Source organism: Oncorhynchus kisutch, linkage group LG7 (assembly GCF_002021735.2).
Source record: "Oncorhynchus kisutch isolate 150728-3 linkage group LG7, Okis_V2, whole genome shotgun sequence".
Lineage (NCBI taxonomy): Eukaryota > Metazoa > Chordata > Actinopteri > Salmoniformes > Salmonidae > Oncorhynchus > Oncorhynchus kisutch.
The window spans coordinates 15,225,024-15,240,180 of record NC_034180.2 but is presented as its reverse complement, the minus strand read 5'-3'; the positions used below and the strand labels follow the sequence as shown (position 1 = coordinate 15,240,180).

Below are 15,157 nucleotides of genomic sequence, written 5' to 3'. Positions count from 1 at the left end.
CAAACTCACAACCCTATTGCAGCTGGTTGCCTTACAATTGTATGTTGAATTCTTTTTTTTAAGACCTGTGTTTTTGCATGTACATTGATTGGTTGATTATCTTAAGCTACACCAACATAAGTAACATACATTTTTCTAAAGTAATCCAATCTGTTATTAGTTGGACTTTTTGCATCTGTTACTGAGATGGCTATTCCAGTTATTATTGAGACTACCTACATCAAATAGAAGTATTTCCTGGCAGTCATTGTCAGTGCAGGTTGGGGGTGATTAACGTTCTCTGGCTGGATTCCAATTTTTCAAGTTGAATTGTATGTTCACTCAACGTCAAATGAAAAGTTGAGTGAACATTAAAATTCAACTTGAGAATGTATGTTGGTTCAGCTATATGCCAAACATTTTTGCAAACTCACAATCCTATTGCAGTCTGCTGCCTTACAATTGTACATTGATTCAACTTTTTTATAGTGCAGGGAGACAAAATACACCTCTCAACACAAAGTGCAATGTAGCCTAGTTTAATTTCAACACAGGTGTATAGCGAGATAAAGTCAAGTTGAAATTGAAATGTGTTGATTGATCCATACACTTGTATTACAATGATGAGACTGCTTATCATTTTTCTAAGGAGTAGAGGAGGCCTTGTTTATCAAATCAGATCAATGATCACTCACACCGCCAAAGTAGAAGAAGAGAGGATGAGAAGTGGAGTACAATAAAGTTGACCATTGCGATGTACATTAGTTGCCCTTGGCTGGGAAGCTGACCCTAGATCTGTGCCTACAGGCAAGTAGCAGGGAAGATATGAGGGGGAGGGGTTCTCAATTGAAGACACCTTAGTTAGTTAATGAGTGCAGGGCAGGGCTGGATAGATGGGGGTATAAAGACAAGCAGGGAGCTATGGCTGACTCTACTGTCACTGTCTTATAGTCACCATGTCTTTCTCAGGAAAATACCAGATGGAGTCACATGACAACTTTGAGTCCTTCATGGAGGCTGTTGGTAAGTCTTGCTGTTGGGTTTGTACATTTGATTAGATTTGGGGTGTTAATTTCAGAAGTCGTAGTCCTTTCAGTAATGATGTTCAATGGTGACTGCGAATGCAATGGTTACGTCTGAGTAGCAAACCCAGGTAGCACATTAGTTTCCTTGGATGTTCTGGGAACAGAATGTGTCTTGATTAATGTTTGTTTTTGTATGGCAAGTTCTTAGTGTTCTGAGAACATGACTATAACTATGAGAACCTACAGAACATTATGCTTAAGTACTGACATTCCCACAGGAGAATATTTAAAGTCAGCTGAACAACTTGAGAATATTCCCAATGTAAAATGACTAATGTTCCTAGAACTTTACCTTAAATTAAAATGTTTGCACTTTCAGGAAATATTCTGATCAAATAATGAAATGCCAAGAAAATAACATTTGGCAAATTCCTTTAATGAGAATGTTCCAAAGCCAAGCAACTGTCCTGTACCATTACCAGAATGTGGTATGCAACATAACCAAGCCCTAAAATGTATGGTCCTCGGAATGTTATGTGCTAGCTGGGAATGCATTCAGATCATTGTGTTGCCATATTATAGTGCATCAGCGCTTTACTTCAGTAGTAATAATTCAGTGTTCATGTCCCACTTCATTAACTTTTTGTAGTACTAAAAAGCACCGTCTATGACTCTCTCGCTGCCGCAAACATGTAGGTCTCCCTGATGAGCTTATCCAGGAGGGCAAAGACATCAAGAGCATCTCTGAGATTGAGGAGACTGGAGACCACTTCAAGGTGACTGTCACCACGGGGACAAAGATCCTCACCAACTCCTTCACCATTGGCCAGGAGACGGAGCTCGAGTCGCCGACCGGGGAGAAAGTCAATGTGGGTGGCGCATGTCACAACCCAACCATGAGTTTCATACATGTAGCCTGGGTTTATCCATCTCCCTACATATACAGCAAGTATCTAACTAAACTATAAGTTCAGCTGATGTGGGGTTAGTTCAGGTCCCAGTGATGTTGCGGGAGGACTGACTTTCATTGGCAGAATCTCCTCTGCTCTCCAGGGACTGGGCGCACAGTTACGTCTGAAAACCAACTCACACACCTGATGCACACTGTCACTTTTTTTTCTTCTCCATATATGGCCATCCAACTTGGGCCTGTTAAATTGGTCCTAGTTGACTGTAGTTGGTGACCACTGCATTCAGATCTAACCGTTGACCTCTCCTGTTTCAGTCTGTGGTGATGAGGGAAGGTAACAAGCTGACGGCCATCCTGAATGGGATCGAATATGTCACAGAACTTACAGACGCAAACACCCTCGTCAACGTGAGTCTGGAGCATATGGCCGGGGGTTTCACGAAGTGACACAATTTCAGGGTTAATTTATACCATTAACAAAATGGCTAGTCTATGACAGTGCCGTGAACGCAATTCAACTGTTTGCTGCCGCCAATGTTCTAATTACATGCTGACCCCACCGCTCGCGTCGCAAAATAAATGTACGTGTTATTCAATCATTGCACCCACACTGCTCGCGCGCCTCAGCAAGCATCTGCGTGTAATGATTACAGATGCTTTCTCTTTTCAGACCATGACTCTGTCTGGCATGTCATACAAGAGGACCAGCAAACGAATGTGAAGATCTACTGCACTCTTTGGATTAATAAAATGTGAAAGGCATTGAATGGTCTGGTCTCAGCATTTCATATCAATGAGTAGAACTTCAGGGGAAAATACAAGTTTGTAATGAGGCAAGGTTTGAGTTGGATGAATGTGGTATTCAATAGAATAGTGTAGTTCTGTGAACATTACACTCGGGCCCAAATGGATTTTCTACATGTTAATGTGACTGCTTTATAGCAAATGTGAACCCATCTAGTCTGTAATATGGGTCAGAATCCTACCACATTGGGTGCATCAGTTTAAAAGCAGATTCCTCAATTTCCAGTTATTTTTGAAAATCAAGTTTCAGGAAATGTTTTTGGACATTGCTTTCACTAGTTCCACCCCAGTGTAGCTGACAAGGGGCTAAAGGTGCACCATTTGAGGGTGACTGGTTTCCCAGCTACAGTGCGGTTGGAAAAGCTAAGGACCCTGGGACTAAACACCTCCCTCTGCAACTGGATCCTGCACTTCCTGACGGTCCGCCCCCAGGTGGTAAGGGTAGGCAACAAGTCTGCCACACTGATCCTTAACACTGGGGCCCCTCCTGTACTCCCTGTTCACCCACGACTGCGTGGTAAAACATGACTCCAACACCAAGTTTGAGGTGCACCACAACACCAGTGGTAGGCCTGGTCACTGACAATGATGAGACCTGCAGTGTGGTGCCAGGACAACCTCTCCCTCAATGTGAGCACAACAAAGGTGCTGATCGTTGACTACAGGAAAAGGCGTGCTCAACAAGTCCCCATTAACATCGACAGAACGAGTTTCAAGTTCCTTGGTGTCCACATTACCAACAAACTATCATGGTCCGGTCGTGTCTTTACTATCATTAACCAAAGACTTATTCTCATTCTGTCGGTATCGATAGTCTAAGAGTTTAACCACGTGGTATGGTTAAAAGACTCTACAACCTTTGTCCTCCCCTAATGGAGAAAAACATGGTCTGCTTTTCGAAAACCCGAGTGTGGGTTTTATTCGGAAGGGCCGACGTGGGCTATCCCAGGATGTCTGACCCTAACTGGGCTCGGGCGGTCCTCTGATTTAGTTCAAATCAAAAGGGAATATTGTATTTTTCTTCATTAAACAGTCCACAATCATATTACACAATAATACAAACAGTATCATACTCACTCATTCAGGTTATACAACAATTAGATGTAAACCTCATATCTGCGGCTATTATATAAACAGCGTTATGGTAATGTGGCCACACCCTCTCTCTTGAGCTTCCCAAGTTGTGACAAACGGACCAGTTCGTAGCTGGATTCTTCACCGATCTTTATACTAGAAAATGATACTCATTCTACTTAAACATCCTTTACTCCAACTGTCTTCATAATCTAGGCGGGATCATGTCATAAAGATGCATTTTAATCTTGCAGATCATCCTGTGTGAGTTTCATGTCTTACCTCAAGGTCTTGGTGTGGGTTCTCTGCAGGATGGCATAGGCCTTACACATGCAGTGTCCCACCTATTTTCCCTACCTGCCAGTGGGGCACCCCTGCATTCATTGTTACCATCCCCAGAGCGGTGTTAGGATGGTATAGTTTACTGTCAAAGTAATATTGAGCCGTTTATACTGCACAAATATAAACGCAATATGTCAAGTCACCTATTTCACCCAAAAGGTCTGACGAATGTTCTCAGTATATAGGCAACATCACTGGAAGGGAGCTTTCTCAGAATTTCAATTTGACAATTCATGTACAGTGGTGAGAACAGTATTTGATACACTGCACGATTGTGCAGGTTTTCACCTGCCACAAAGCATGTAGAGGTCTGTAATTTTTATAGTTGACTCAACTGTGAGAGATTGCAGAGAAACAAAAATCCAATGATGAGACTGCTTATCATTTTTCTAAGGAGTAGAGGAGGCCTTGTTTATCAAATCAGATCAATGATCACTCACACCGCCAAAGTAGAAGAAGAGAGGATGAGAAGTGGAGTACAATAAAGTTGACCATTGCGATGTACATTAGTTGCCCTTGGCTGGGAAGCTGACCCTAGATCTGTGCCTACAGGCAAGTAGCAGGGAAGATATGAGGGGGAGGGGTTCTCAATTGAAGACACCTTAGTTAGTTAATGAGTGCAGGGCAGGGCTGGATAGATGGGGGTATAAAGACAAGCAGGGAGCTATGGCTGACTCTACTGTCACTGTCTTATAGTCACCATGTCTTTCTCAGGAAAATACCAGATGGAGTCACATGACAACTTTGAGTCCTTCATGGAGGCTGTTGGTAAGTCTTGCTGTTGGGTTTGTACATTTGATTAGATTTGGGGTGTTAATTTCAGAAGTCGTAGTCCTTTCAGTAATGATGTTCAATGGTGACTGCGAATGCAATGGTTACGTCTGAGTAGCAAACCCAGGTAGCACATTAGTTTCCTTGGATGTTCTGGGAACAGAATGTGTCTTGATTAATGTTTGTTTTTGTATGGCAAGTTCTTAGTGTTCTGAGAACATGACTATAACTATGAGAACCTACAGAACATTATGCTTAAGTACTGACATTCCCACAGGAGAATATTTAAAGTCAGCTGAACAACTTGAGAATATTCCCAATGTAAAATGACTAATGTTCCTAGAACTTTACCTTAAATTAAAATGTTTGCACTTTCAGGAAATATTCTGATCAAATAATGAAATGCCAAGAAAATAACATTTGGCAAATTCCTTTAATGAGAATGTTCCAAAGCCAAGCAACTGTCCTGTACCATTACCAGAATGTGGTATGCAACATAACCAAGCCCTAAAATGTATGGTCCTCGGAATGTTATGTGCTAGCTGGGAATGCATTCAGATCATTGTGTTGCCATATTATAGTGCATCAGCGCTTTACTTCAGTAGTAATAATTCAGTGTTCATGTCCCACTTCATTAACTTTTTGTAGTACTAAAAAGCACCGTCTATGACTCTCTCGCTGCCGCAAACATGTAGGTCTCCCTGATGAGCTTATCCAGGAGGGCAAAGACATCAAGAGCATCTCTGAGATTGAGGAGACTGGAGACCACTTCAAGGTGACTGTCACCACGGGGACAAAGATCCTCACCAACTCCTTCACCATTGGCCAGGAGACGGAGCTCGAGTCGCCGACCGGGGAGAAAGTCAATGTGGGTGGCGCATGTCACAACCCAACCATGAGTTTCATACATGTAGCCTTGGTTTATCCATCTCCCTACATATACAGCAAGTATCTAACTAAACTATAAGTTCAGCTGATGTGGGGTTAGTTCAGGTCCCAGTGATGTTGCGGGAGGACTGACTTTCATTGGCAGAATCTCCTCTGCTCTCCAGGGACTGGGCGCACAGTTACGTCTGAAAACCAACTCACACACCTGATGCACACTGTCACTTTTTTTTCTTCTCCATATATGGCCATCCAACTTGGGCCTGTTAAATTGGTCCTAGTTGACTGTAGTTGGTGACCACTGCATTCAGATCTAACCGTTGACCTCTCCTGTTTCAGTCTGTGGTGATGAGGGAAGGTAACAAGCTGACGGCCATCCTGAATGGGATCGAATATGTCACAGAACTTACAGACGCAAACACCCTCGTCAACGTGAGTCTGGAGCATATGGCCGGGGGTTTCACGAAGTGACACAATTTCAGGGTTAATTTATACCATTAACAAAATGGCTAGTCTATGACAGTGCCGTGAACGCAATTCAACTGTTTGCTGCCGCCAATGTTCTAATTACATGCTGACCCCACCGCTCGCGTCGCAAAATAAATGTACGTGTTATTCAATCATTGCACCCACACTGCTCGCGCGCCTCAGCAAGCATCTGCGTGTAATGATTACAGATGCTTTCTCTTTTCAGACCATGACTCTGTCTGGCATGTCATACAAGAGGACCAGCAAACGAATGTGAAGATCTACTGCACTCTTTGGATTAATAAAATGTGAAAGGCATTGAATGGTCTGGTCTCAGCATTTCATATCAATGAGTAGAACTTCAGGGGAAAATACAAGTTTGTAATGAGGCAAGGTTTGAGTTGGATGAATGTGGTATTCAATAGAATAGTGTAGTTCTGTGAACATTACACTCGGGCCCAAATGGATTTTCTACATGTTAATGTGACTGCTTTATAGCAAATGTGAACCCATCTAGTCTGTAATATGGGTCAGAATCCTACCACATTGGGTGCATCAGTTTAAAAGCAGATTCCTCAATTTCCAGTTATTTTTGAAAATCAAGTTTCAGGAAATGTTTTTGGACATTGCTTTCACTAGTTCCACCCCAGTGTAGCTGACAAGGGGCTAAAGGTGCACCATTTGAGGGTGACTGGTTTCCCAGCTACAGTGCGGTTGGAAAAGCTAAGGACCCTGGGACTAAACACCTCCCTCTGCAACTGGATCCTGCACTTCCTGACGGTCCGCCCCCAGGTGGTAAGGGTAGGCAACAAGTCTGCCACACTGATCCTTAACACTGGGGCCCCTCCTGTACTCCCTGTTCACCCACGACTGCGTGGTAAAACATGACTCCAACACCAAGTTTGAGGTGCACCACAACACCAGTGGTAGGCCTGGTCACTGACAATGATGAGACCTGCAGTGTGGTGCCAGGACAACCTCTCCCTCAATGTGAGCACAACAAAGGTGCTGATCGTTGACTACAGGAAAAGGCGTGCTCAACAAGTCCCCATTAACATCGACAGAACGAGTTTCAAGTTCCTTGGTGTCCACATTACCAACAAACTATCATGGTCCGGTCGTGTCTTTACTATCATTAACCAAAGACTTATTCTCATTCTGTCGGTATCGATAGTCTAAGAGTTTAACCACGTGGTATGGTTAAAAGACTCTACAACCTTTGTCCTCCCCTAATGGAGAAAAACATGGTCTGCTTTTCGAAAACCCGAGTGTGGGTTTTATTCGGGAAGGGCCGACGTGGGCTATCCCAGAATGCCTGACCCTAACTGGGCTCAGGGGCGGTCCTCTGATTTAGTTCAAATCAAAAGGGAATATTGTATTTTTCTTCATTAAACAGTCCACAATCATATTACACAATAATACAAACAGTATCATACTCACTCATTCAGGTTATACAACAATTAGATGTAAACCTCATATCTGCGGCTATTATATAAACAGCGTTATGGTAATGTGGCCACACCCTCTCTCTTGAGCTTCCCAAGTTGTGACAAACGGACCAGTTCGTAGCTGGATTCTTCACCGATCTTTTATACTAGAAAATGATACTCATTCTACTTAAACATCCTTTACTCCAACTGTCTTCATAATCTAGGCGGGATCATGTCATAAAGATGCATTTTAATCTTGCAGATCATCCTGTGTGAGTTTCATGTCTTACCTCAAGGTCTTGGTGTGGGTTCTCTGCAGGATGGCATAGGCCTTACACATGCAGTGTCCCACCTATTTTCCCTACCTGCCAGTGGGGCACCCCTGCATTCATTGTTACCATCCCCAGAGCGGTGTTAGGATGGTATAGTTTACTGTCAAAGTAATATTGAGCCGTTTATACTGCACAAATATAAACGCAATATGTCAAGTCTTTTCATGTGCTGAACTAAAAGGTCCCAGGAATGTTCTCAAAGTGCACAAATTTGTATACATCCTTGTTTGTGAGCATTTCTCATTGTAATAAGATAATCCATCCACCTGACAGGTGTGGCATATCAGGACAATACAAGGCCACTAAAATGTGCAGTTTTGTCACAATGCCACAGATGTCTCAAGTTGAGGGAGTGTGCAATTGGCATGCTGACTGCAGGACTCTCCACCAGAGCTGTTGCCAGAGAATGAAATGCTAATTTCTCTACCATAAGCCACCTCCAACGTCATTTTAGAGAATTTGGCAGTACGTCCAAGCGGCCTCACAACCGCACACCAGCCTAGGACTTTGACAGCTGATTAAACAGGAGTATTTATGTCTGTAATAAAATCGGCTATCTAGTCTATAATGAATAAAGAGTAGACTCACTCCCCACATCGGGGCTTTTTAATTTTTATGTTGGGGATCTTCGGGAATGCAAACGTGGTATGTAAGGGACATGTGGTTAGAAAAGTGAAGGTGCAATTCAGGGAGGGAGTTGACTTGTGTGTCCTGCTCCATCCTTTATTTTATATCTCAGAGGGCTGCAGTGTGGACCAATCTTGGAAGGCCGAGGTGGAAGTTGACAATCAAATCAGCCAATCAGAGGGAAGCAACTCTGGTGACATTTTCCTAAGGCTCCTGGACTTAGCTGACCACAGCCTTCCTATCGAGTCGACCAATGAGCTGCAAGTGATGCTAGGGTTCCATGGGGGTCACTTGAGAGATTGGTTGATAGGATTTGTAGTTCAAAGTGACCTATTTGTAGTTCCTTGTACAGCCCACCTATTTCACCCACCCATTTACTGACGACCTTCTTCAGTATATAGGCAACATCACTGGAAGGGAACTAGCTCAGAATTTCACTCTTTGACAATTCATGTACAGTGGTGAGAACAAGTATTTGATACACTGCCGATTTTGCAGGTTTTCCTACTTACAAAGCATGTAGAGGTCTGTAATTTTTATAGGTTCACTTCAACTGTGAGAGACGGCATCTAAAAAAATCCAGAAAATCACATTGTATGATTTTTAAGTAATTAATTTGCATTTTATTGTATGACATAAGTATTTGATCACCTACCAACCAGTAAGAATTCCGTCTCTCACAGACCTGTTAGTTTTTCTTTAAGAAGCCCTCCTGTTCTCCACTCATTACCTGTACCTGCACCTGTTTGAACTCGTTACCTGTATAAAAGACACCTGTCCACACACTCAATCAAACAGACTCCAACCTCTCCACAATGGCCAAGATCAGAGAGCTGTGTAAGGACATCAGGCATACAATTGTAGACCTGCACAAGGCTGGGATGGGCTACAGGACAATAGGCAAGCAGCTTGGTGAGAAGGCAACAACTGTTGGTGCAATTATTAGAAAATGGAAGAAGTTCAAGATGACGGTCAATCACCCTCGGTCTGGGGCTCCATGCAAGATCTCACCTCGTGGGGCATCAATGATCATGAGGAAGGTGAGGGATGAGCCCAGAGCTACACGGGAGGACCTGGTCAATGACCTGAAGAGAGCTGGGACAACAGTCTCAAAGAAAACCATTAGTAACACACTACGCCGTCATGGATTAAAATACTTCAGCGCACGCAAGGTCCCCCTGCTCAAGCAGGCGCATGTCCAGGCCCGTCTGAAGTTTGCCAATGACCATCTGGATGATCCAGAGGAGGAATGGGAGAAGGTCATGTGGTCTGATGAGACAAAAATAGAGCTTTTCTGTCTAAACTCCACTCGCCGTGTTTGGAGGAAGAAGAAGGATGAGTACAACCCCAGATCACCATCCCAACCGTGAAGCATGGAGGTGGAAACATCATTCTTTGGGGATGCTTTTCTGCAAAGGGGACAGGACGACTGCACCGTATTGAGGGGAGGATGGATGGGGCCATGTATCGCAAGATCTTGGCCAACAACCTCCTTCCCTCAGTAAGAGCATTGAAGATGGGTCGTGGCTGGGTCTTCCAGCATGACAACGACCCGAAACACACAGCCAGGGCAACTAAGGAGTGGCTCCGTAAGAAGCATCTCAAGGTCCTGGAGTGGCCTAGCCAGTCTCCAGACCTGAACCCAATAGAATATCTTTGGAGGGAGCTGAAAGTCTGTATTGCCCAACGATAGCCGCGAAACCTGAAGGTCTGTATGGAGGAGTGGGCCAAAATCGCTGCAGCAGTGTGTGCAAACCTGGTCAAGAACTACAGGAAATGTATGATCTCTGTAATTGCAAACAAAGGTTTCTCTACCAAAAATTTAGTTCTGCTTTTCTTATGTATCAAATAATTATATCATGCAATAAAATGCAAATTATTTAATTAGGTAATCTCCACTCGCCGTGTTTGGAGGAAGAAGAAGGATGAGTACAACCCCAGATCACCATCCCAACCGTGAAGCATGGAGGTGGAAACATGGAGGTGGATGCTTTTCTGCAAAGGGGACAGGACGACTGCACCGTATTGAGGGGAGGATGGATGGGGCCATGTATCGCAAGATCTTGGCCAACAACCTCCTTCCCTCAGTAAGAGGGTCTGTAGGTAGGAGTGGACCAAAATCGCTGCAGCAGTGTGTGCAAACCTGGTCAAGAACTACAGGAAATGTATGATCTCTGTAATTGCAAACAAAGGTTTCTCTACCAAAAATGTAAATCATACTATGTGATTTTCTGGATTTTTGTTTTAGATTCCGTCTCTCACAGTTGAAGTGTACCTATAAAAAACTTACAGACCTCTAAATGCTTTGTAAGTAGGAAAACCTGCAAACCTCAAATACTTGTTCTCCCCACTGTATGTCAAAAAACTGGAGCTAAATTCTTAGCTAGATGGGACCCTGAGCACTCAAATCAAATGAAAGAATCGAAAACAGCAGGTCCAGGACAAGGTGGCATGTCCGGTGATCAGGTCAGGGTTCCATAGCCACAGGCAGAACAGTTGAAACTGGAGCAGCAGTACGACCAGGTGGACTGGGGACAGCAAGGAGTCATCATGTCAGGTAGACCTGAGCCCACAAAGATCTTTGCCATGACACAACCCAAGGGGGGGAGCCAACCCAGACAGGAAGATCGTATCAGTGACTCAACCCACTCAAGTGACGCACCCCTCCTAGGGACGGCATGAAAGAGCACCAGTAAGCCAGTGACTCAGCCCCTGTAATAGGGTTAGAGGCAGAGAATCCCAGTGGAAAGAGGGGAACCGGCCAGGCAGAGACAGCAAGGGCGGTTCGTTGCTCCAGAGCCTTTCCGTTCACCTTCACACTCCTGGGCCAGACTACACTCAATCATAGGACCCACTGAAGAGATGAGTCTTCAGTGAAGACTTAAAGGTTGAGACCTAGTTTGCGTCTCTCACATGGGTAGGCAGACCATTCCATAAAAATGGAGCTCTATAGGAGAAAGCCCTGCCTGCAGCTGTTTGCTTAGAAATTCTAGGGACAATTAGGAGGCCTGCGTCTTGTGACCGTAGCTTACATGTAGGTATGTACGGCAGGACCAAATCAGAGAGATAGGTAGGAGCAAGCCCATGTAATGCTTTGTAGGTTAGCAGTAAAACCTTGAAATCAGCCCTTGCCTTGACAGGAAGCCAGTGTAGGGAGGCTAGCACTGGAGTAATATGATCAAATTTCCTTCACAGTTTCATTTTAGACGACTGTACAACCATCAAGATGAATTGTCAGATCCAACAGAAGATCTCTTTGCTTCTTGGGACCTAGAACAAGCATCTCTGTTTTGTCCAAGTTCAAAAGTAAAACATTTGCCGCCATCCACTTCCTAATGTCTGAAACACAGGCTTCCAGGGTAGGACATTTTGGGGCTTCACCATATTTCATCGAAATGTACAGCTGTGTGTCGTCCGCATAGCAGTGAAAGAGGTAGAATATATAGTGAAAACAATAGTGGTCCTAAAACAGAACCTTGAGGCACACCAAAACATACAATTGATTTGTCAGAGGACAAACCTTCCACAGAGATGAACTGATATATTTTTGACAGATAAGATCGAAACCAGGCAAGAACTTGTCCGTGACGACCAATTAGGGTTTCCTATCTCTCCAAAGAATTGTGGTGATCGGTGGTGTCAAAATCAGCACTAAGGTCTGGGAGCACGAGGACAGATGCAGAGCCTTGGTCTGACGCCATTAAAAAGGTAATTTACCACCATGAGTGCAGTCTCAGTGCTATGATGGGGTCTTAAACCAGACTGAAGCGTTTCATGTACATTATTTGTCTTCAGGAAGGCAGAGAGATGCTGGGCAATATTATTGTTATTATTTTTTTAGAGGAATAGGATATTCGATATCGGCCAGGTCAATGTTTTGCTTTTCCAAGAGAGGCTTTATTACTCCCACCTTTAGTGAGTTTGGTACATGGCCGGAGGATAGAGAGCCATCCATTATGTTCAACATAGGAGGGGCAAGCACAGGAAGTAGCTCTTTAAACTACTGAGTTGGAATAGGGGCCAGTACGCAGCTTGAAGGTTTAGAGGACATTACTATTTTCATGTGTCAAGAGATACAGGATTAGAAAACTTGAGTGTCTCCATTGATCCTAAGTCCTGGCAGTTCTGTGCAGACTCAGGACAACTGAGCTTTGGAGAAATACGCAGATTCAAAGAGGAGTCCGTAATTTGCTTCCTAATGATCATGATCTTTTCGTCGTAGAAGTTCAGGAATTCATCAATGATGAAGTGAAATACATCCTCTCTTGGGGTATGCTGCTTTTTAGTTACCTTTGTAACAGTATCAACAATACATTTAGGATTGTTCTTATTCTCCTCAATTAGGTTGGAAAAATAGGATGATCGAGCAGCAGTGAGGGCTCTTTGATATTGCACAGTACTGTCTTTTCCAAGACTTCCAGTTTGGTGGAGAGCCACTTCCGTTCCAATTTTCTGGAAGCTTGCTTCAGGGCTCTGATATTTTCTGTATACCAGGGAGCTAATTTCTTGTGACAAATTTTCTTTTGAGGTGCGACTGCATCTAGGGTATTACGCTAGGTTAAATTTAGATCCTCAGTTAGGTGGTTAACCGATTTTTGTACTCCAGCATCCTTGGGTAGGTGGAGGGAGTCTGGAAGGGCATTTAGGAATTGTTGGGTTGTCCGAGAATTTATAGCATGGCTTTTGATGATCCTCGGTTGGGGTCTGAGCAGATTATTTGTTGCAATTGCAAACGTAATATGATGGTGGTTCGATAGTCCAGGATTATGAGGAACAACATTTAGATCCACAATATTTATTCCACGGGACAAAACTAGATCCAGGGTATGACTGAGACAATGAGTAGGCCCGGAGACATGTTGGACAAAACCCACTAAAAAGTGATTGAGTAGGCTGCATAGATTACATGACTAAAAGCTCAAAAGATGAGTCATTTTTTGTTGTCATTTTTTGTTGTCATTTTTTGTTGTCATTTTTTGTTGTCAATAAAAATGTGCTGTCGTAAATATTAGAAACGCCTCTGCCTATGTGGGATATGTGCACTAGTGTTACCAGGAGGACAGTCCTCATTTAACACAGTAAATCCATTAGGCTTGAACCATGTTTCAGTCAGGCCAGTCACATCAACATTATGATCAGTGTTTAGTTCATTGACACTCGTCAGATGTGGCAGGGCTTGCAAACTATTACAGACAACAAAGGGAAGCACAGCCGAGAGCTGACACGAGCCATCCAGACGAGCTAAATTACTTCTATGCTCGCTTCGAGGCAAGTAACACTGAAACATGCATGAGAGCATCAGCTGTTCCGGACTAGTGTGTGATCACGCTCCCCATAGCAGAAGTGAGAAAGAGCTTTAAACAGGTCAACATTCACAAGGCCGCAGGGCTAGAACGATTACCAGGACGTGTACTCCGAGCATGCGCTGACCGACTGGCAAGTGTCTTCACCAACTGATTAATCAGTGTTATTCTCTGAGTTTGTTGGACTTCAGAAGGAAAATAAATGTAGCTAATGGGTGAACTTTTGTTCACTCAACAAACTTTGCTCACAGTGAGCTGAATGTATAAAAACTTGTTGAGTCTAATTACAATTTCATGTTTGTTTTTGGAAGTCAACACTGTATGTCGGTTCAGCTATATTCCCAGATGTGGAGCAAACTCACAACCCTATTGCAGCTGGTTGCCTTACAATTGTATGTTGAATTCTTTTTTTTAAGACCTGTGTTTTTGCATGTACATTGATTGGTTGATTATCTTAAGCTACACCAACATAAGTAACATACATTTTTCTAAAGTAATCCAATCTGTTATTAGTTGGACTTTTTGCATCTGTTACTGAGATGGCTATTCCAGTTATTATTGAGACTACCTACATCAAATAGAAGTATTTCCTGGCAGTCATTGTCAGTGCAGGTTGGGGGTGATTAACGTTCTCTGGCTGGATTCCAATTTTTCAAGTTGAATTGTATGTTCACTCAACGTCAACTGAAAAGTTGAGTGAACATTAAAATTCAACTTGAGAATGTATGTTGGTTCAGCTATATGCCAAACATTTTTGCAAACTCACAATCCTATTGCAGTCTGCTGCCTTACAATTGTACATTGATTCAACTTTTTTATAGTGCAGGGAGACAAAATACACCTCTCAACACAAAGTGCAATGTAGCCTAGTTTAATTTCAACACAGGTGTATAGCGAGATAAAGTCAAGTTGAAATTGAAATGTGTTGATTGATCCATACACTTGTATTACAATGATGAGACTAGAGTAGAGGAGGCCTTGTTTATCAAATCAGATCAATGATCACTCACACCGCCAAAGTAGAAGAAGAGAGGATGAGAAGTGGAGTACAATAAAGTTGACCATTGCAATGTACATTAGTTGCCCTTGGCTGGGAAGCTGACCCTAGATCTGTGCCTACAGGCAAGTAGCAGGGAAGATATGAGGGGGAGGGGTTCTCAATTGAAGACACCTTAGTTAGTTAATGAGTGCAGGGCTGGGCTGGATA

General features: G+C 43.3%; 2 protein-coding genes across 2 annotated transcripts; both read left to right on the top strand.

The window, feature by feature from the left end:
* The first annotated feature begins 871 nt into the window (after window positions 1-871).
* LOC116374676 (fatty acid binding protein 1-B.1-like) lies at window positions 872-2,676 on the top strand. The gene is made up of 4 exons (XM_031828525.1): window positions 872-1,002; window positions 1,701-1,873; window positions 2,230-2,322; window positions 2,585-2,676. Exons 1-4 carry the CDS (start codon window positions 936-938, stop codon window positions 2,633-2,635), a joined length of 384 nt encoding a protein of 127 aa, XP_031684385.1. The 5' UTR covers window positions 872-935; the 3' UTR covers window positions 2,636-2,676.
* A 2,095-nt stretch (window positions 2,677-4,771) lies between these two features.
* Window positions 4,772-6,576, top strand: LOC109886879 (fatty acid binding protein 1-B.1). Its single transcript, XM_020478435.2, has 4 exons — window positions 4,772-4,902; window positions 5,601-5,773; window positions 6,130-6,222; window positions 6,485-6,576. The coding sequence occupies exons 1-4, from the start codon at window positions 4,836-4,838 to the stop codon at window positions 6,533-6,535; spliced, it is 384 nt and encodes a 127-aa protein (XP_020334024.1). The 5' UTR covers window positions 4,772-4,835; the 3' UTR covers window positions 6,536-6,576.
* The last annotated feature ends 8,581 nt before the right edge of the window (window positions 6,577-15,157 follow it).

What these genes read in the sequence shown, in the direction of transcription:
- LOC116374676 (XM_031828525.1), top strand. Translation starts at nt 936, where the DNA reads ATGTCTTTCTCAGGAAAATACCAGATGGAGTCACATGACAACTTTGAG. An exon ending in GTCCTTCATGGAGGCTGTTG is followed by an intron (nt 1,003 to 1,700) that starts GTAAGTCTTGCT and finishes GCAAACATGTAG; the next exon opens with GTCTCCCTGATGAGCTTATC. An exon ending in ACGCAAACACCCTCGTCAAC is followed by an intron (nt 2,323 to 2,584) that starts GTGAGTCTGGAG and finishes TTCTCTTTTCAG; the next exon opens with ACCATGACTCTGTCTGGCAT.
- LOC109886879 (XM_020478435.2), top strand. Translation starts at nt 4,836, where the DNA reads ATGTCTTTCTCAGGAAAATACCAGATGGAGTCACATGACAACTTTGAG. An exon ending in GTCCTTCATGGAGGCTGTTG is followed by an intron (nt 4,903 to 5,600) that starts GTAAGTCTTGCT and finishes GCAAACATGTAG; the next exon opens with GTCTCCCTGATGAGCTTATC. An exon ending in ACGCAAACACCCTCGTCAAC is followed by an intron (nt 6,223 to 6,484) that starts GTGAGTCTGGAG and finishes TTCTCTTTTCAG; the next exon opens with ACCATGACTCTGTCTGGCAT.